Raw genomic sequence first — 21,682 nt, forward strand, 5'->3', positions numbered from 1 at the left:
TACAACTTTTCTTATTATTGGTTAGTAACCTATACAATTATTTATAACTACAAAGAGAACCTGTAACCATTCCAATAAATGACTGAAATTAAAATAGGCTTCTTTTTATTATATTACATTATATATAAGTAACAAATATTTCAGAGTTCTGAAGAGGTTTTACTGCATAAAAAAATAATCTGAACTCCAACCTCAAATCTTAGAGGTTAATGTTTTCAGACAAATGATTCAGGACATTTTTTTTTTACTGTATACTATGACTAATAACAATAATAACAATAATAATAATAATAATAATAATAATAATAATAATAATAATAATAATAATAAACAAGGATCTTCCCATTACTGCAACAATCCCCTGCCCCTTCCAAAGATAAGAGGTTTGTATGCACATCCTCTGAAACATGAACAGTCAGATATACCACTTCTTTTCACTCTGCAGAGCACCAGTTGAGCTGCCTTGCCACAGTGCTGGAGGGCTGTACATCTTCTGTGGCTGAAGACTGAGGCAGACTGGACGTGCCTCGTCATCTATAGAAGTTACTACTCATCATGAGTTGGGAATACCCTATGTAAACCTTCCTCCACGGGTGATGTTATGGCCAATTGTGAGCCACACCATGACACTTTCAATCACGGTCAGCATAGGCATGGTCAGGAAAGTTTTCTGAACCACGAGAGACATCACTGCAGAGAAAACAAGTTCCCTTCATTGAGAAAACAAGTTCTTTTTCATACTGAAACCCAATGTGAGCCCCAAAGCAAATTGTGGAATAAATCCTATATGAATTTTCTATTGCAGGGATACTCAAATTTGGCCCTTGAGGTTGGTTTTCTTTTCTGCCTGGTAGCTAATTGATCAATTAATGTCACCGATTGGCCAGATGAACTGACCTGCCACCCCAGGTTTAAATTAGTCCTATATTAGAGGGGAAGAATGAAAACCAGCAGTACTACTGGCCTTGGGGACCGCATTTGAATATCCCTACTCTGTAGCACTCACAAGGTAGTTCAGTCACATACTAACTAAATAAATAACTCATATATGCATTTACTACTATTCAGAATCCCATTCCTGAGTTAACTCTGTCAGCACACAAACATATAATAGATATATAAAACAGTTAAAGGAAAGAAAAAAAGTCACTTTCAGTGGTTATGCACAGCAATTACAAAGGAGTGACTTCCTCTCATCACCCCCTCACACACACAATGAGTTCGCTAGCAGCATTTCTTTGTCTTGATTGGGCCCTTGAGTACGACATATGGCAGGCCTAAGTCCCAGCTTTCACATGGCCAGTACTGTAGAGCTGGCTGAGAATACGGGATCTCATAGTGGGCATCCAGGTAGGACAGCAGGGAGGTTCCATAGGCTGTGGCCATCACAATCAGGATATGCCTGGTGGGAGGAGTACAACCATTAATGGACTTGGTTGCTACTGCGCACTATCAGAGAAGGTAAAGTAGAGATTCAGCCATGTCCTTTCTTTCCACCCTATTTCTATTTCTCTCTTTCTCTCTCATTGTTCAATTTGATTCAAAAGCTTTATCAGCATGAAATATCAATATGTGTCATAGGCATACATCACGTGGCAAAGCTTAATATACAAATAGTAGCGTAGAAGTACTATAGTCATAGCAATGACATTGCAATACTGTAGTCATAGCAATAACAACTGTAATAGTAAAATAATACAAAGACTATAATGATTTTGATAGAGAATTAAATATATTCTGATTTCAGTTTCTCTCTCTCTCTCTCTCTCTCTATCTCTTTCTCACTACCTCCTTCTCTCTCATTCCATTATCCCATCTCTTTGTCTATTTATTCCTCTCACCAAATTGCGTGCAGGTAGCAGAAGTTCATCTTTTGCCAGAAGCTGCAGCCGAAGCGATCACTGATCCAGCAGCAGATCGCAAGGACCCACAAGCCAATAGCTTGGCGGGCCAATCGCAATGCCTTGGGGTTTGTGCAACTTTTGGAGATAGAAGGAGCAAGAAAGAAAAAGGGAGAAACGACTAAACATCAGACACAACACAACATGTGAGATATCATAGCTATTAATAATAATAATAATAATAATAATAATAATAATTATTATTATTATTATTATAATAATAATAACAACAACAACAACAACAACAACAATAATAATAATAATAATAATAATTTATTATTATTATTATTATTATTATTATTATTATTACTATTATTACTATTATTATGTTGTTGTTGTTGTTTCTTGTTACTTGTGATGAAGTGATATATGCTGGGTCATGGTCAGGTGGCAGACGACAGGAGAAAGAGTCTAGTGCCTTACATGCGCATCTCCAACACTACTGAGTAGACGACATGTATGGCGAAGCAGTTGAGAGCGTAAGCATTGGCGACTGGCTTAAAGAAGGAGGACACTGTGGTGATCACTGTTATCCCTAGAACCACGCAGGAGAAATGTGACCTGGAGCAAGGAGAAAGGGACCATATAGAAGTAAAGTTAAAAACACTGGAAGTCACATTTAGTATTGTGTGCTTACACACTGCATTCGACACATCAGCACGTCCAAACAGGAATGACAGAAAACAGCAGTATCTATGAGTACGCATGGTGGGAATGGTGACTTTCTAGGTACAAGGTATGTAAAATTGGACAAATTTGTACACACCTGTCCTTGATGAAGAAGGGGAAATGCCTACGTGGAAACCAGAGGGAGTAGCCAGCGGCTAACACCCACAAAATGGAGAGCTCATCCAGCAACTGCCCCATGAGGCTCAGTGTCATATGAAAATACATAGAAAACAGACCTAGAGAGAGAGAGAGAGAGAGAGAGAGAGAGAGAGATCACACTTCAACTGAGCTGGCTGATCGTTATTTCAACAGATTTAACAAATTAATTTCATTAGAATTATATTTACAGTAAAGGAAAATATGAAATAGTGCCACAAAAAAAAAAAAAAAAAAATATGGATGACGTGGGACATCAAGAAATCATGTTGTGCACAATGGTATGTTTAACATATTGCTGTTACCCAGGGATGCAATTTTACTGATTTTTTTGCACTATAATATTTTGAACAGCCCACTGAAATTTACACAGTTGCTAGATGGTGATTTCTTATGAAGCACAATATCAAAAATAAAAACTCACAATCATTAGGGTGACCTGGGGGAAATAGTAACACCTTTTGGTTTTCACACAATTACTCAAAAGCAACTGAAGATATCCAAGTCAAGCTTCTAAGTAAGCAACTTGCATCTGTCTTAATGTTCATATGATTCAAATTCCCAATATTACCTCTAAAATGTCATGTGGGTACAGGGGCAAATGTAACATTGCCATGAAATTGTTATAGTGACATTAAATACATAATTCCCCTACTTAAAGAAAACAGTGTTAAGTCAACAATTCAGCCTCAAGGTTAATTTAAGCCTTATTGTGCAATTCAGGTAAACATTTTTTGTCATACCAATTGACTATTAACATCGAAAAGGGCTTAGGAGTCGAACATAATTAGAAACATTTTTTGCAATTATTGAAAACATTTAGCTAAAAGAATGTTTATGGGTCAAACTTAGAGTGGGGATAATTTTAATCAGTATTATTATTTTTTTAAATAATATGAACACATAGGCGTACACCAGGAATGATGTGCACCGGTAGGTATTTAGCTTACTCTAACCACTAGATGTGTGAAGTTACATAGCCTAACAATTATAGCCTACAATACCCGGGGTCAAAGAAAGAGTTAACCGACAAATCGAAGGAAGTATTGCGGATAAACACACACTATTATTCTGTAGAACCTAAATGAAATACACCTGTCTTCGTTGTATTATCTTATTTGATTTAGTCGTAGAATATTAGGCTACGTGGACATGATTTGAAACCACTTTCTTATTAGTCGTAGTTCAATCGCTGAAATAGCCCAATGAAATACAATAGCCTACACAAAAGACGAAATATGTTGCAAAACACAATTAAATTGAAGTCAATTACAAACAATCAAATGTTGTAAAACATTAAAATAAAGTTGTGGTTCTACATCATCCGGGCTTATGTCGTCTAACCGGTTTGTGGCTTATGTATAGTCTAATGATTCACTGTATGATACATGGAGTTCATTGATTCAAATGTATTTATTTATTTAATTTATTTAAAAAAATATTTAAAAAAAAATTCATTTAACACCGTACGGATTTGTGAATATTATAAATTAAAATCGTTATACATGAAAAAAGTAACAATTTTCTGTAATCTATTCGTCCAAGAAATAAGTTTTGACGACCTATTCATTCATTCATTCATTCATTCAACACCGCACGAATTCGCGAATACTATTAATTAAAATCGATAGCATGTAAAAAGTAACTATTTGCTGTAATGTATTCGTCCAAGAAATGTTTTGACGCCAGAAAAGGACAACTGTCAGTATGAGATTAGCCGAATTGCAAAATAATAATAATAATAATACTAACAATAATAATAATAATAACAATAATAATAATAACAACAACAATAATAATAATAATAATTATTATTATATATATTTATTTATGTTTGTCATACCATAGACCTACTGTATCGTCTATTGTGAACACATTCACAGAATCCCTTCGAAAATTATGTGTTTTTACTAATACTTTTAGAAATGTTTCCTTAATTTTTTATTTGTTTCAATTCGGACTTCGGACTGTCAGCTTCAATAACCTTGCGAAGTCCATGCATTTTTCCAAGTCGCACCGTGCTTTTCATTTACGTTGCCCCCAGATAGAGGCAGCATAACCTAAGAAGTTTGTTTCCACTTTTTACACTTTTCTCATTTGTGAACGTCTGTCTAATCGGCTGACATTGGCCAAGTAGCCTACTACACTTGGCAGCTAATCTCAATTATTTATCAAATATTGTTCTGGTATAAATTTGCTTTTCTTTTTCTCTGTTGTTGTTTAAATGAAGGTGTGTTGTGTCGATGATAAGATAAGATAAGATAAGATAAGATAAGATAAGATAAGACAGACTTTATTAATCCCCAGGTGGGGAAATTTGGGTGTTACAGCAGCAGATAAAAACAACATATCACACATAGACATAAAAAGTGCTTTTAGATATTTGCTTTAACAATAATAATAATAATAATAATAATAATAATAATAATAATAATAATAATAACAATAATAATAACAATAATAATAATAATAAATAAATAAATAAATAAATAAATAAAATAAAATAAAATGAAAAAGTGCTTTTTTAGTGCAGCAGCAATGTCCTTTAAAAGGCACGGCTGTCATTATGCAGTCTGATGGCGGTTAACACAAAGGAACGCCTCAGGCGCTCCATCTTGCACCTGGGGTGGATGAGCCTATGGCTGAAGGCGATCCCCATCCGCCACAACTAATACTTACTTAATTAATTATTCCGGTAAATCTAAATCAGTTGCTTTGATACATGTTTAAAACCACTGGAATCCATTCAAGGAAGTGACAGAGTTTATTTTGCAAATACAAAAAGAAAAGATTGAATCGCCATTCATTTCGACATCACAGAATGGAACAGCACCGTAAAGGGGAAAGCTATCCCAAAATTTGATATGCTCTCTATACAGTTGGTAATTTTGTATACTATCTCTATAGTTGGCAATCTTTCAATACCAACTATGTGGTCTGCGTCTGCATAAGACTATTTAAATTAAGGATGACATATAGTCTCCTTTTCTTATCATTTGAGAGAATGCAGTTCCTAATATTTTGAAATGGGATCATACTATAATGGCAATAAATCTATTGCTTTCTCCATATTTCTCTATATTTCTGACCAAAATATTTCAGAGGTATCTGAAGGTTTAGAGTAAAGTAGTTTATGTAGCCTCCACTGAATTTTCCAAAGAAAAGGAGAAAGGGTAGACATCAATTATACATGAGTGCTGTCATTGTTTGGGGTGGGGCTTTGCACATTTTTTATGAAATAACACATTATAATATGACCAAATAGAAATTATATAGATCAATTATGTGTATGATAAGGACCAGCATATTAAGTAATGCTTTTTGGCAGGAGTGTGAATGTTTAATTGATTCATTAAAATTGTAGGTTCAAGACATGATGCGGAAAATATGTGCTCTCAACCAAGTCAATAAAGTTGCTGTGTCTTTTCACACTTCAATCCACAAAATGAGCTTACACATATAGTTAGAAGATGGTGCTTCATATGCAGCACTTTAGCAACCTGACTATGGGTGCAGGATTGACCACTGGGGGTGCTGGTCAGCTCTAAGATGTGGTCATCCTGGCCCAATGCCCTGCAGACGTGCTGGCCAATCAATGCTGGCACAGTTTGAGTTTCTTCCCAGACCACACTAGATCCAGAAACTAGAGCAGTGCCTTTAAAGGATGTGCCCTGGTCACAGCAATTATTTAAAAAAGCCTAAACTTCCATTGGACTAGTGAGCCAGCCCTCAGGTTGCAGTGCTGGGGACTTACCGACAAAGATCATCATGATCCAAACAAGATGCACGGCCAGGTTTCGTTCCCTGGCATAAGGGTGCAGCAGATAAAGCATCATGGGGGAGACCACAAAGAACACGAGATTGCTCATCTGCACAAGAGGACAAACTAGTTTTACTCAAACAGCAATTTCAAGAACAGGCATTCTACAGGTTCAGGTTCAGGTTACTTTATTACTCAGGTTACTCTACAGTCACCTATCAACCAATTACAACAAAGATGTGACTACAAATACCACATTGGATCTGCAGTTCTGATTTAGACTAATAATTCTAAATAAAAAAGGAAATGTTATGATCTAGCTATAAATTGTAATCCTGACACAAATCATTTAAATTACTACTCTTTCATTAAAACCTGCATCAACCGGACACTTGAGGATCTGTGCAAATTTGAAGCTCCCCATTAACAAAAGTGGTCTGTATGAAGAAAAGGGTAGCACATTTATTGAAAAATTAAAGCATGGCATGTGATCAAATCATTCTTCATTCTTCAAATTTTAAACAAAAAACTCCAAAAGCTGAGTTATCTGTCTCTAGTTGTATTACATTATCTGGTTGGTCAGATACCCTTATTATCATATATCCTTACAGGCACACAGCTGAAATTTTATATATCAGAGCTTCAAACCTAGAATGCAGCACTGGTGCCTTGCCTTGCATTTGTACCTGCAAACTTCGGCAATCAAGTCAAGATGCCTAAGCATTGCGTCACACAATCACCACATGGAATAAATGGGCTGCAGGATCTCTTACTGTATTGAAAAATTCAACCACTGTCTCAGAATGCCGATAGTTGTCTTCACACCAGTCCACCTCCGAGCTCTCATAGGAAAAGATCCCTGCCATGACTGTGTCAATACATGAGAGAGAGAGAGAGAGAGAGAGAGAGAGAGAGAGAGAGAGAGAGGGAGGGAGGGAGGGAGGGAGGGAGGGAGGGAGGGAGAGAGAGAGAGAGAGAGAGAGAGAGAGAGAGAGAGAGAGAGAGAGAGAGAGAGAGAGAGAGAGAGAGAGAGAGAGAGAGAGAGAGAGAGAGAGATGTTTTCATGCCACACTACTATTGTGTATGTGCCATATCGTTAGATGTGATATCCTGGTTATGTGGATTGTGAAAAGAAACACTCCTTATCAAGGCTGAAACCAGCCAGCATGTACAGATGCAACACTATTCCAATTTGAAACCAAATCATGTGCATTTACCCATATACTGTATTTATCATGTGAGGTGTATTACAATTATGAGACTCATTACAGTGAAGGTCTGTAATTCTCAGTAAACAAATTACACTTTTATGCATTTTAATTGTGCAATTATTGAAAATGTATATTATTCTGTATATTTATCAGGTTGTCATTTGGTGTTTTGAAATATTGTTTAATACTGTTTTTATTTTATATAATTGTTGTTTGAAAATGACCGGATTAAACAAATTTAATGCCACAAAACAACAAAGATGATACCCTTACCTTACCCTTGACGTTGCCTGACACTTCATCATTCACATCACAACCAAAGTTATTTTTTTTTTTATTCGTGTTAGCAAGCGAATTCGTGTAGCAAGCGAATGATATTTAATTAATTGAACTAAAGTGGAACTAAACCCATGGACGGTGGTCAAGAATAACGCGCTTAAAACGCAGAACTATATGAAATTTCAGTTAAATCATTTCATATTAACACATGATGTATGCTGCTACAGCGTAGCCTATTACATCAGCGCATTATTACGATTGATGTAAACGGAATCATCCTCCTGGTAGAAATGACAGCAGTGCTTTAAATGTTGATGTATATGTATATATACGGGCGGCAGTGTTACTATTAGTTACCAGAAACGACGCGCAAAAGAGCGTCTCCCTCTAATACGCATTAAAGCAATCACACGTGCAGCGACAGAACGAATAGTAAGAGTGGGCTAATAAAACACAAACGTAACGACACCGCACACACATTTGAAAAAAGAAAAAGATTTTACCATTGAGCTAATTTTTTTTTACCTGCAGTCCAAGATCCAGCCACTTGTAGAATGAGTAGTTCTAGAGGGTGACAAATGCTCCCTTTTAAGTGAAACGGGCGTGCCGGTGACACCACACGTTGGATTAGTGTGCCAAGCGATCATGTGAATTCTTGAACTCTGTCCCAAGCAGCCAAACCCAGTAGGAGTTACGCATGACAATAGATTGAAACGTAGGGCAATCCCTCATCTTAAAACTTTCATGACATGAAAAATTTGGCATGGTTACTGGGCTCAATCCTGACAGGAACACGGGCACAACGCTGAGACAAAGCAGTCAACTACAAGGGCACCCTTGTCACTTACACAGACTGCAGACACAAGGGAGACCTGTCTAACTTTCCAGCCAAACAGCAGTCACAGCTCCACAGCTCTGGTCTTGGAGTAAGCTCACAAAAAGTATAGCAGGGATGACTGAAAGCTCTTCACAAGTAAATGCACACGTTTCTGGGATACTGTACTTTAATGTGATAAAGAGGACAATAATTGTATGCTAGTGATTGATAATAGCAATAACGATCACTTCACAATTCCTTGGAAACCTAAACATCACACGGCATTAATACAGGGTTGGGGAAAAAAAGACAATGGAAGCGCTCTTAAGAGGGAGGAGAAAAAAAATGGGGGTTTACAGGGGAGACAGGCCCAACTGGTCTGCCTTTCGATCCAACAAGCAGCTCCTGTTCAACCACTGTGGAAAAAAAACAACTCCATGGTCGTTAAACAGCATATCAGTTCAGAATGTCACATTTAGATTATGTATCGTATGGAAAGGCGGGAAGGTATTTAACAAGACCACTATTAGCACTTCTGGGATTGGCTGTGTACACAATATCGAACAGATTGCAAAAGAAGTTGAACCAACAACTAGGTCTCAGCTGTCAGAGACCAGAATAAACACGAGTGAGTACAGCAGGTTTGACAGGTTGGTAAGATTTCATGGAATCTTTCATGCCATTTAGCTAAACATTTGGAAGGAAAATCACAGCAGAAATAACCAGTAATCTTTTAAATAGGCTATATATTAATTTTAGGGAGCTTTAAAGACAATTTGCAATAAAGCACCATGGATAATACTTTATGAAAATACAAGCATATATTTTCATGGTCAACTGCAATGCTACTTGTTCAATTCAAGTAGACAATTATTGTGGATTCTTCACACACAACCATATCAGCTACATGTACACCATTATCAAGATGGAAATAACTGAAGCTCTATGGTAACTATTAGCTTCTTCGGCCCATGGGCCTTGTTTTTAGATCAAGTGTTTAAGACCAAGTAAACTGACATTGCTTATGAAAACTGGGACTAAACAGAATCTGTTTAATCTACATCAGTTATTTCACCCAATAACTAAACCTAAGAATGAAAACTTGACCACATGGAAATCTTTAAATCGGTTAGATAAGGTGCGTTCGTACGTCTAATACAGCTTACACAAATGCACGCACACACACACAGAATGTCCTACAAAAAAAAGCTCACAACTCACTTCCACAGAACTGATCATTCTTTTAATATGACACAGTTTAAAAAAAATCAAGACAGTTGGCTAAAACCACTGCAGAATGGCATTTAAAAATGCGAGTGTGTTAAATCTATACAGTGTATTATTTACATTTCCCCAGCTGCGACTGCACTGTGCACATCCGCATGTGTGAGAGGGAGATCTCTGTTGCCTAGCAGGTTCACTGTCGACACAGATGTCACTCTACACCCGATCCCAGCCACATAATACTGCAAAAAAATCACAGGCATCTCACAAATTCAAAGTATCTTTGTTATGTTAAAGGAAAGCACAATGGAAGTGCTGACATAGAAAGTTACAAACTCAGAAAATATTCAAGTTTTCAAAAATTGGGATGGCAGGTATGCCATCCCGCCAAGTTACGCCTTGGCGGGGGCATGCCCCATATAAGATATGTACAGTATGAGAAAGTCCGACCGCCGAGCACAGGCCTGAGGTTTGATTTCTGTTTGTGTGTGTTGTGTGTGTGTGGTCGTAGCGCTGGTGGAAGAGAGAACCAATCTAACAGCCACATTTCCCAAATCTACCCAATATCACCCTAACCCCCGACTCTCCCTGAAGCAGCTGCACCCCAGTGTATTTCATGAAAACCACCCCAGAGGAACCCTAGTCTGAGTAAAGAAGCTCATTCGTCATCATCATCATCATCATCACTGTCATCTTCGTCGTCGTCATTCTCAACATCATCATCGTCATCTTCCTCCTCTCCATCGCCCTCCCTCTTCCTCTTCTCTCCCCGGCTGGTCTCTGGGGGGTGAAATAAGCACGTCACATTCTAGCACTCAGTTACCGTTCTGCATGATCACACCAGACTAAGTACATAGCTCAGGATGTAAGAGCGGTTGTCTGGCAGTCGGAGGGTTGCCGGTTCAATCCCCGCCCTGGGCGTGTCAAAGTGTCCCTGAGCAAGACACTTAACCCCTAACTGCTCTGGTGAATGAGAGGCATCAATTGTAAAGCGCTTTGGATAAAAGCGCTATATAAATGCAGTCCATTTACCATCCATTTACCATTACACCCAACGCACAAAGGCTGTCCGCGAACATTACATTACAGGCATTTAGCAGACGCTCTTATCCAGAGCGACTTGAACATGAAGCGAAAGGAACCACAAACCTTCCTCTTCGTCGCTGTCTTCCTCTTCATCATCATCCTGAAAAGACCACGGAAAGATTACTTCTGGTTAGTTCTCTGCGCACCAATCGAACCAATTCCAGAAAATAAATATTCTAAAAGCGTTTGGTCTGGTGTCAGGTCCTTCCGCAGAATCTCAAGAAGAAAAATCAATTAAACTGGTTAAATTGGATGGTAGCTTCCATTTATAGTCCAGCAGCAGAACCATATAACTACGCAGCTGCAGTTTTCAAGGAAATGGAGTAGGTTGCCGGCTAGCTATCCATGACAGAAAACATACTGTGAGAGTACTTTAACTCAAGATCAAGTGAAATTTTAATATCAAGTTACGTGAGTGACGGCGAACCTAGCATAAAACAGGATTGCTTTTATGAATGTGGGATACCCAGCGGGCTAGCTAGCTAATTAGCAAACTATTTAACATGCAAATAGATGCTTGCCATTTTAGAAAACTAGCCTAAATAGTAAGAGTTCTACACAGTGAAAGGTCTTGTTGGTTAAATATCGTGTCAAGAAACAGGTGGATCTTGATCCTCAGTTTGAAAATGAATGTTACTTTAGTCATCACTGCTACTGCACATCATAAAACACCGTTCACAAAAACTGGATGACTAGCTTGCTCAACTGTCAACTTTGTTTACAAAAATGACACTATGGGCCGCTGCCAAGCAACTGCCACCATGATCACCTGTTGCGCAACAAGGAGTAGTAACGGCTGTGAACTACAATCGCATAGTTCAGGCAAGTGGTTCAAAACTAAAAACATTGTCTTTTGACTACATTGGCATACTTTGATCACAAGATACGCATATATATATATATATATATATACACACACACACACACACACACACACACATATATATAATTTATGCAAGCAAATAAACGTATAAGGAAGTGTTTATTTAAGTGTGGTTTATCAATAGTGTCGTTGTTAAATAGCTGTTGGGGTGATTCTCATTAAATCAATGTTATTTGGCTAACAATGCTAATGGTTAACAGACACTGAGCTACGCGTACTCGAGGCAGGAGGGCTTGAGCCCGACACGTCCCAAAACTTATGACATAATTTGTGGCGAATGGCTTAGCAGACCTGGGTCTAAAAATGCTAACTATCCCTTTGAATGACACAATGAGGCACTGTTCCGATCGTCCGCTTACATCATCGCCAGCTTCAACATCATTGTCGTCATCGTCCTCATCATCGTCGTCATCGTCATCATCATTCTCTTCCACATCCAGGTCTCCATCCTCATCCTCACTCAGCCCATCTTCTGTGGGAGCACAAACCAACACCAACCGAATGATGCACAGACTGATGAACATCGTCTTCACTGCATCTTCTGATCTACAGTACAAATGCTTTTCAAATTCATTTTTTGTGCTCCTAACTGGGTGCGACTGAACTAGGCTAATTTGACATCCTGTGAGTCAGACTCAGGAAGTCAAAAGCATTGCTGTTATGCTAATGACAAAGTGTTCTGCCAATATGTGGCTCATGAATTCAGTTAGCCTCACTGGCCCAGCTCATAACCCTATGAGCCATAGCAGGTGGCCGCTCCAGTGTGCGATAAGGCTACCCGAGGCTGCTATTCGGCAAACATGACCGCACATGATTTTGACATGGCCTACAACGACAGCAGAATGTAAAGCCATGCTGCTCTCACCGTCCTCATCGAGCTCATCGTCCAGGCAGTCCGGGTCTGAATCCAAGGCCTCCTCGTCGTCGGCGTCGAAGCCGTCCAGGTAGGTGATCTGAGGCAAGAGCTCCAGCACGCTGTCCCTGTAGTCCAGCAGCATGGTCACCTCGCAGTTAAACAGGTCCACACTGCTCAGCGCAGCCAGCTTCTTCTGCAGGGGGAGGCATCACAGGTTAAGGCTAGCTCAGGGGGCATATACCATCTGGGCCTATGTATAGATCCATGTACAGTCCTTTACTTTTACATATTATGATTGACATGGTGTAGTGATGTTGGCAGACCGTTTCAAAACGTGAGTTACCTAAATGAAAACACAGGCGAGAACTCCGGTCGGAAGCGGCGGAAACTGAGCAGGCTCGACCAATCACGGTGGCGCGGAGCGCAGGAAAAGGGAACCCACAGGAAACCACCACGTGGGTACTGCCTGTCCTGCATATGTGGCAGCTACGCCTTTACTCATTAAAACGCAAAGCTGCTCCTCCATAATGGACAAAAGTGGGCTGCCAATCAGCACAATTGCGTATTCCGGCCAGGGACCATCACGGCAGCCCAACTGCACCCGATGAAAGTACACGCAATCCGCAAGACACGTACCAACTCACTCAAATACTTATGCACACGGTCTCTCTCCCTCTCGTACACACACATATGCGCACACGCACAGGGAGAAACATTACCAGGGGATCCAGGGTGCTGAGGTCTTTGATCTTGTTTCCACTTAGATTGAGGTGCGTGAGGGAAGGTGCCCGCTCAGCGAGGGCCTCCAGCCCCCCCGAGATCCGATTGTCACTCAGCTCCAGCTGTGAAAGATTTCAGCACACAAGCCCAATCAAAAAAAAAAAAAAAAAGACAAAGGGACAAATTAAGGTGTCAAAAACAATTATTCATCTACACCACAGCAAAACATTAACCAGACCAGAACAGACGACATGTTGAAGGGACTTGGAGAATGCAAAAGTTGGTTTCAAGACAAGCATGCATAAAATATTCTTCTCAAAATATCACAATCCACATTTCAAAGCTATGTTCACTACCCATGTCACATGTTGCTTCAGCATAGCCTAAACAACCACTAATCACATATTAGTTTAGTTTCCCTCCCTAAAGTCTAGGAAATTTCAATTTTCCTCTCTATTATTCTGCAACCACGACTTCACAGCAGCAAAAAAAGATAAACAATGTGGAATTGGACGGGTTAGCCTACAGTTATTGTAAGATTATTCATTTTTATTGGTGTAATTTATAGAAATTGTACACCACAAATTCCACGTAATACACACATCAGTAAACACACGCACATATTTACTGGCTGTTTTATTTACCTTCCGGAGTTTGGGGAGTTTTGGCAGGTTATCAAGGGAAACCAGATTGACATTGATCATACTGAGGAATTCCAAGTTCAGAAATTCAGACGAAAGACCCATAATCTTGCCATCATCAGAACGGCAATTATCCAGAACCAGTTCTTTGACCTGAAAAATAAGTGGAGCGAATCAATTTTCGTTACTAGCATGCTTTACTTGGCGTCATGCGCGTGAGGTCTCTACGAGCCAGTGCTGCCCCCATCCGGGCAATGAGAGGCGCTTTTAGGGCAGACTGCTCCTATTTGCAGTTTTTGTTTAACTTCTATTCTTATACAGTTCAGCGGTAAACTCGGACTTATAATCGCCTCTCATGGTATTTAGACGCACAATTTTAAGTTCTGAGTCATGTGCATTAACCACTGTTCCACAGTACCCTACCTAAATTGCAGGCTTCAGTCTGGTATGCTTAATAGCTTGCATGAACTAGGCATTATGAAGTCTACAAACAAACTTGCTGTTCGGTGTTAGCGTTTTATGCAGTGTAACAATAAAAATGAACCACCAACAGAAGATGCTGTAGCTAGTAGGTTACGTGGTGCAATCGTGAACAGGAATGTGCGCTATTGGCTAAGTTGCCAGTTACTTGTTTATTGCAAGAGATTCAAAACAAGACCACATAACAGACGACACAATATATCGCAATTCCTGGAAATGTAATTCCTATAACACGTTTTTTTTGTTGAAAAAGTAACATAGCCCACCTAGCTAGCACTGACTCACACTGTTCTGCCGACCATGTGCGGAAAGTGTGCTGCTCTACCCAATGAGGTTACTCGGCGCTTGCCTAGAAAAGCCGCGCCATAACGTAATTCAAAGATAGAAAAACAGCAAGCCAGTAAAAAATATTGTTTCTTTTAACATATAGAACTACAAGTAGAAATTGTTGCTACAACGCTGGCAATTTTAAAAGGTTTTACTGACTTTACCTCTGCCGGCTTCCTGTTCCGAAGCTCTAAGTTAATTCTTTTCTCCATGTCCATCTTGTTCGGTGGCTACCTTGCTAGCACTTATAGAGCGTACTTACAGAAGCGGTAAGTATCGGACTGCAGTCTCAAACAGTGGAAAAGGGTGAAAAACAATGCTTCGTTATTCAAGTTTTCTAAACACGATATCAAACCAATTACACGATGATAGCAATAGCCTCACAGACTCACGCTCCGTGTGTGCAGCCTAACAGCAACACTAGTAACCACTCCGCTAACGTTAGCTACTTAGCTATTCCAGGCGCCAAGCGGAGAAGACAAAAAAAGTACTTCAAGTTGGATGCACAATTTGCGCACGACTGCCCTCTTTGGTTAGTAGTGTGTAGTACAACAAGCACCGTCGGACGGAAGTTTGGCCATTTCGGACAAGCGACCCAGATACAGAAAATGAACAGTCTTCTGCGCTATTTTCTAATACATGTACGCTATGATTCATAGCCGTTACTTTCGATCGCAGATAGGTGACAGAAAAGTTTGTAGCTAATTTTATTACAATTAGATTAGAAATAATGTGATCTTAATTATATGTTTTTCCATTTTAAATGTTTTTTTTTTTCACCTAGCCACACAGTCGAACACCTATTACGATGGACGTCAATGCTACGTCTTTTCAGTAAAGAAAACACGTTTTGCATTTTTATATGTGCGTTTGTTTTGTTTTTTTTGCTTACTTTGTCACCAAAATATCACATTAATTCATCGACGGTGTTTTTGTTTTTATGGGAGCGCTTTATTGTCAACTTGGATAACCCCAGCTACAGTTCAACAAAAATAACGCTAAGTGGACTGGAGAATTTGTTGTACCTGTACTTCACAAACTTCGGGCGGCGGTGGGCATTCAGGAAGGAAGATACTCCCCCCTGTAGGGAGCTGGCCAGTATTGTTCAGAATTGTTGTTGGCCACTTGAAAGCGCGCTTCTCAAAACCAAAAGAAACACTCGCTATAACGTTGTCTCTAAAAGTCACTCAACACTTTTTTTATGAAATCAAAACTACTGAGAGTTAATTATAAGTTCTTGGCTCTTATATCTTAGCTGTAACCATGTTTTTGACCTTAGAAATTTTGTGGGTTATTACAAAAACAAAGACAATACCACGCTGGAATTGAACTGATCTACAAAAAATTATGTACACGATCAAAAGTTAAGTTAACGCTATGTCTCAGTTCTATCTTTTCCCTTCCATAGGTTGAATCCCTTATATCTGTTACACTATCGGAAAATAAGAAGAATAATTTAAAACTGCTATGATGGATATTCATTTTTCTTATTTTATTTCCTTCCTGACTGTTGTTCTGTTGTTCTGAATGTTGTTCTCTTTCAATAATGCAAAAAAGTCTCAAGGGTGTATTAACAGTCACTGGTTTATAAAAGTTGGTTAGTAAAAGATGAGAAAATCAGCCACGGCAACTACAAATAAATTACACATGCATAGAAGCTGAGTGGATCCATAAAACAAAAAGGATGGTTACAGTATATCATCTTTGTTATGAATAAGTTTCTTGTAGATCCGGAAAAGAGAGCTATCCTGAATCATCTGTCAATCAGTTAGTACACTGGCTCCAACTAATGACTCAATGAATGTATGCTTTTTCTTTAAGCCACTGTTTGTTAAATATAACCAAACCTATTAAATAATAAGGAGTGGCTAAATCATACATTAAAACTGCATATACTGGGGCTGTTTATCCAAAGGGTTGTCCAGGCGAACAAACCCACAGAGGGGCAGTATTGCAGTACTCATAATGGCCCTCATTCACAAAACTTTTCTTAAATTATTCTTACTTTTGAAAATGTTCTCACAAAAAAATAATTAAAAAAAACATTACGTGATTCATGACACATGTGCAGACCTTTGTTTTTGTACATACCCCAGGTGTATTAGATGATGAATGCTGACTGTTTGTAAATTTAATGCACAATCGTGTTCATGTGATTAGCATAAGGAAATAGCCATGAACAAATACAGATAAGAAAAAAATGATGAATGCCGAAATTTGCCTGGAAAAGTTACACATTTTACAATAAAATGTGATCGTACACATTTTGTGAATGAGGCCCAATGTTTTTATTATCAGCAGCAAGTGCACAGAGTGGAGCAAAAAGGACATAGATCAGGCAACATCCAAGCAGAGCAAACAAAAGGGTGAGAGTCCATTTGCCAGCTTCACCATATAGTAGAAAATACAAAAATAGGACACCCAAAAGGCTTAAGGTCTATAAAGTACCTGAATGTACATTTCAGAGTGGAGAAATATTTTTGTTTTGAGCCAGAAAACATGAGTTCTTACAGGTGATATTCTTAAACTGATCTGTCTTCCATACAGTACCAAGAGGCAGTAATTCTACATCTGAGCCATAATTTCAGGGCTTTGAATTTAAAAGTTAGTAGAAATACTGGAAATGAAATGTGGTAGATCTATGTGATTTATATAAGTATGGAATCTAATCATTTATTCATCTTCCCATATCTCTTTAAACCCTATTTTCTTATGAATCAACAGTATAAAATAAGTTTGTTTCAAAGGGGCAAGTACAAAGTATTGGCATTTTAACATGAACTCTTGGTTTATTGCTCTCTTGATGAGAGTCTGATTCCACATAGATTGCTGAAAAATATCCCCAAAGACAAGGGGTAAACTTAATGTGCTACTATCGTTGGCATTCAACGACATGATTGCTTGGGGGAAGTCCACGGGTGTTAAATTAATCATAGAAAACTCCACTGAATAACACCCTCCCTCACTGGATAATTCTGTGACTAGAAATATGCTGCACCGTCAGCTTCCAGCTATCATCACCACTAAAGTGCAGTCTGAAATTCCATACCAGACCATAAGGCACAGACACATGCTGCAATGTGAAGCACCTCTGCTGGTAGTCCTTTTGTTAAGTAATTAAACACAATTGCTTGTAGTATTACATTAATATTGTTTGTCCAATTAGAATAGGAAAGTACAAAAGGAAATTGATGCTAAGCAGCCCAGCATTGCCTAAATTCTATTTTTGCTTGCAAGGCATACAAAAACTGACAACAGAAGATTCAAGGACTGTACAATCAGGTGGTTTTCAGCTTGGTAGGAAATATCTCTTAGAGCAGTGTCTCTTGACCTCAGGACCCACTTTGTATGCTGGTATTTGTCAAAGCCAATCTCTTGATTAATTAAGGTTGTTGTCAATATGTTTAAGTTATACCATAATAGTGTGGTTAAATCTATTTTAACATAATGCAGATTTGGCTTGTTGACATTTGCTGATATTATACACCGTTCGTTTTGCACAGAAGTTTTCAGGTTTCCACACTCTCAGCAAATGGGAACCAACTGATTTCACTTGTCAGTTTGCAATTAAATCAATTAAAATGGAACCTCTTTCAATTAGAGTCATTTGCCATATAGTAAACACAGCACAGTAAATGAAAGCATAAGTTGGTCTGAACAACTGAAATTCCTGGAATGTGATCATGTGAACATACACCATTTATTTTTTAGGGCATCATAGCTATTCTGGCATAATCTGGCTTTAAGCAGGTAAATAACTTGTCAGTAGACTGTAAAAGTACTAATTAAGAACATTTAACAGCTCATTACAATACACAGTTTGCATTATAGTTGAAACAAAAACCAGTATAAACAGTATAGGCCCCCAGGACTGGAGCTGAGAAACACTACTTTAGTGCAGGGAACCCCTGGGTACTCTGGTTTTTGTAACAGCCAATCTCTTGCTCAATTAAGGTTGCAAAATATTTCCTAAATTATCGTCCAATTATGTTACATGTTATAATTAATTAATACAACTAAATATACTTTATTCAACAATATTTTTTATGTTTCATTTTTGGAAAATGACTCCAGTTCAATATTTTGCCAGTCTTATTTGTTAACTGACACAAGCCACAACTAAACTTTTGTTTCCCCCCCAACCCCCCCGCCGACCCCCCCCCCCCCCCCAAATCCTCAAAGTTTTGACATTTTGAAGAGGTGCCAGCAGTGACCACTCCACTAGGTCACAGGTTGCCCCGGAGACTGTTCTGCATTACCATCCAGACTGCTGACTCCAAAGTCTGGTTCCAATTGGTCTTCTTTGCACTGTTCATCAGTCATGCAGCTTGTCTTCAGGGGAAGTCCTTCAACACTCTCTGGAAGACCTCAAAAGACAGCACAGGGTAATGCCATAAACTCTGCAGATTCACCAGTTTCTAGTTCCAGTGTTTTTTCTGGCGCTACACTACAGTACAGAACATCCACTGCCACCGTATTTTACTCAGTAACCCCCCTTCACAAATATTGATACAATGCCTCAAATTGGAATGTTTCCACTAAGTTAAACAGTAGGGAGACAGACCATGCAATGTTAAGGATTTGAGTTTTGAGTCTAAACAACTTTCGTAATGCATCCTCTAAATCGGGTTTTTAATTTTTATTTAAACCTTTTCTGAACTGGGGACCTCTACCCAGGCTCAAAGGCATCCAGTAGACCCCCACTATACTGTAAGATAAAAAAAAAAAGTTTTATTTTTAAAAAAGCTTCCATATTTTGAAATATTTTCCCAAACCTATATATAGTCATTGCATATCAAGTCAGGCCAGGGACCCCCAACAGTACCTTCAAGGAGCCCCAGTTGAAAACCCAGGCTCTAAATCACAATGGTATTCAATCATAACCACAGTCATTGATGTCATTCTTCACCTTGATGCCTGTAGCTTGAGGAGATCTTGGCTGAGTTCATCTTTTTTCTGGGTGTCCACGGGAAACACTTTTGCATCAAGGGCAGGTTGTGACTGTTATCAATACATTCTGTGAAAAGAAGAGCAAGTTATAAATGCCAGCCATATTTTGACAGAAATAATGTCAGTTTTTACTGTGAGTTTTATTGTCCAGGATTTTCAATGTTTTCATTATGAACTGAATTAAGGCTGTGAAGTAGCCTAGTCTAGATAAACAAAACTGACTGAATTGTTTTAGGTTTAAACTTAGTTACCCATAAAATTATTTTCAGGAACATCCAGTGGGAGAGAGACCAATGTTAGCGTTAATCAAAAACAGACTCTAACGCTTTCAATTTCACCTCAAAAAAGAACTCAGTGCCGTCTACTTAGTTGCACAGTAGCCTACATATCTTTCACTCGGAAGAGCATCCATTTCACGTTGGATCACATCAGGATCGACACATTCCTTAACGCAGAACTGCAGAAAAAATATAACGATGATAAATGTAGTTTTAGTTTTTTGGATGGAGAATAATAAAAAATAGCAGCTAGATTTAGCCAATACTCACCTGAATTAAGCGATGTTTGGAGAGTTCTGCAAGCATTCTTCTTTATTGTAACATTTCTGTTCGCCTTGTTCGGCACGAACTGTCCAACCCATATTGACTCCGTAGGATGTTTTTTGAATACAGAGCGCATCAGGGACTCCAACATAACTACTGACAGTTCGCTTTCTTCGTTTTCGACAGTAGTGCGCACCAAGCCAAGCAGAGCAGGTCGGATACTGGCTAGTTTTGTGCGAGCTCTCACATCTTTCAATATTTCTTTTAAACACGCATGGTTTTCGCAGCAATTTACAAATTCGCGCTTGAAAATAAATATTATCATTTGAGAATCAATGGTGGCTTGCGCAGGTTTTAGCCTTGCATCAGTTTGTATGTGATGCACGTTTTGTCCTGGCACTTCTCTGTTCTCTGCTGTCTGAACTTGCACTGAATTCTCACTGGAGTCGCAGCAGGTTTTCATGTCGCGTGCTGCAATGTTCCCTTTTTTTCCATTGCACTTATTATATTCAGTGGGTTTCTCTTTGCTTGTGGCGGCTCTGCTTCGGCGTAGAGGAATCGTGTCATAGAACAAGTCTTTTACAAGTTCCTCGAAAACATTTAGTTGGTTTACGTCTTCTGGTTGGAAGACGCTGCTCACGAGATGAATTCTCTCCTTGCCCCCCATCTCGGCAACAGTTTGCCGAAACGCATCTTCTACCGAAGACTTCTCGTCCCTAAGATTCTGAATCTGTAAGTCCATTTCAGGTCGACTCCAGGAGTTTACGGTTATGATATCGAGGACGCCCGTTTACTGTGAAAGCAGCTGGACATAACTGGTGAATAGGCTACTCGTATGTTTGAAAAGTTTCTGGGGGTGGAGTGTGTAGCAAGCGAATGCAATTCACAAAGGCGGGCCTTTCTCTGGTTGGATTTTCTTAAGCAAACAAAGCTCGATACAAAGTTCATATTTTGTAATCGACAGAAAGCTACATTGATTAGTAAATAATTTTGCAAGATGAAAGCAGGCAATACAAGTTAACAGAATTGACACCATTAAGGACTGTAACCACAAGCCACACACACACGCCCCATAATGTTCACTCAGTTAATTAATTGGCTGATAAAAAAATACGTCGCCGCGCATTTTATTTAATTGAATTGGTAATGTCAGAGGAACTCATTTTTAAAAAGTGTTTTG

The 21,682-nt window shown here is 38.9% G+C and overlaps 3 protein-coding genes across 7 annotated transcripts; all 3 read right to left on the reverse strand.

Annotated features, from left to right (window-relative positions):
* Window positions 1-312: 312 nt before the first annotated feature.
* Window positions 313-8,596, reverse strand: LOC118229753 (alkaline ceramidase 1-like). 4 transcript variants are annotated; one of them, XM_035422070.1, is made up of 7 exons: window positions 8,502-8,596; window positions 7,260-7,354; window positions 6,481-6,595; window positions 2,668-2,806; window positions 2,325-2,462; window positions 1,842-1,979; window positions 313-1,402 (listed from the first exon to the last, which is right to left on the reverse strand). In XM_035422070.1, exons 2-7 carry the CDS (start codon window positions 7,350-7,352, stop codon window positions 1,225-1,227), a joined length of 801 nt encoding a protein of 266 aa, XP_035277961.1. In that variant the 5' UTR covers window positions 7,353-7,354; window positions 8,502-8,596; the 3' UTR covers window positions 313-1,224. The 4 variants fall into 4 exon arrangements, with proteins under 4 accessions (XP_035277961.1, XP_035277960.1, XP_035277959.1 ...); XM_035422069.1 differs by having other exon boundaries at window positions 7,260-7,360; window positions 8,502-8,592; XM_035422068.1 differs by lacking the exon at window positions 8,502-8,596 and adding an exon at window positions 7,971-8,043.
* Window positions 8,597-10,010: 1,414 nt separating this feature from the next.
* LOC118229754 (acidic leucine-rich nuclear phosphoprotein 32 family member B-like) lies at window positions 10,011-15,518 on the reverse strand. Its single transcript, XM_035422071.1, has 7 exons — window positions 15,175-15,518; window positions 14,207-14,356; window positions 13,562-13,684; window positions 12,852-13,035; window positions 12,346-12,458; window positions 11,167-11,203; window positions 10,011-10,797 (listed from the first exon to the last, which is right to left on the reverse strand). The coding sequence occupies exons 1-7, from the start codon at window positions 15,226-15,228 to the stop codon at window positions 10,676-10,678; spliced, it is 783 nt and encodes a 260-aa protein (XP_035277962.1). The 5' UTR covers window positions 15,229-15,518; the 3' UTR covers window positions 10,011-10,675.
* A 3,173-nt stretch (window positions 15,519-18,691) lies between these two features.
* LOC118229752 (uncharacterized protein C2orf72 homolog) lies at window positions 18,692-21,377 on the reverse strand. Of its 2 annotated transcripts, none has more exons than XM_035422065.1 (3): window positions 20,509-21,377; window positions 19,920-20,027; window positions 18,692-19,368 (listed from the first exon to the last, which is right to left on the reverse strand). In XM_035422065.1, the coding sequence occupies exons 1-3, from the start codon at window positions 21,242-21,244 to the stop codon at window positions 19,232-19,234; spliced, it is 981 nt and encodes a 326-aa protein (XP_035277956.1). In that variant the 5' UTR covers window positions 21,245-21,377; the 3' UTR covers window positions 18,692-19,231. The 2 variants fall into 2 exon arrangements, with proteins under 2 accessions (XP_035277956.1, XP_035277955.1); XM_035422064.1 differs by having other exon boundaries at window positions 18,692-19,377; window positions 20,509-21,376.
* Window positions 21,378-21,682: the final 305 nt, after the last annotated feature.

This window comes from Anguilla anguilla, chromosome 6 (assembly GCF_013347855.1).
Source record: "Anguilla anguilla isolate fAngAng1 chromosome 6, fAngAng1.pri, whole genome shotgun sequence".
Classification (NCBI taxonomy): domain Eukaryota; kingdom Metazoa; phylum Chordata; class Actinopteri; order Anguilliformes; family Anguillidae; genus Anguilla; species Anguilla anguilla.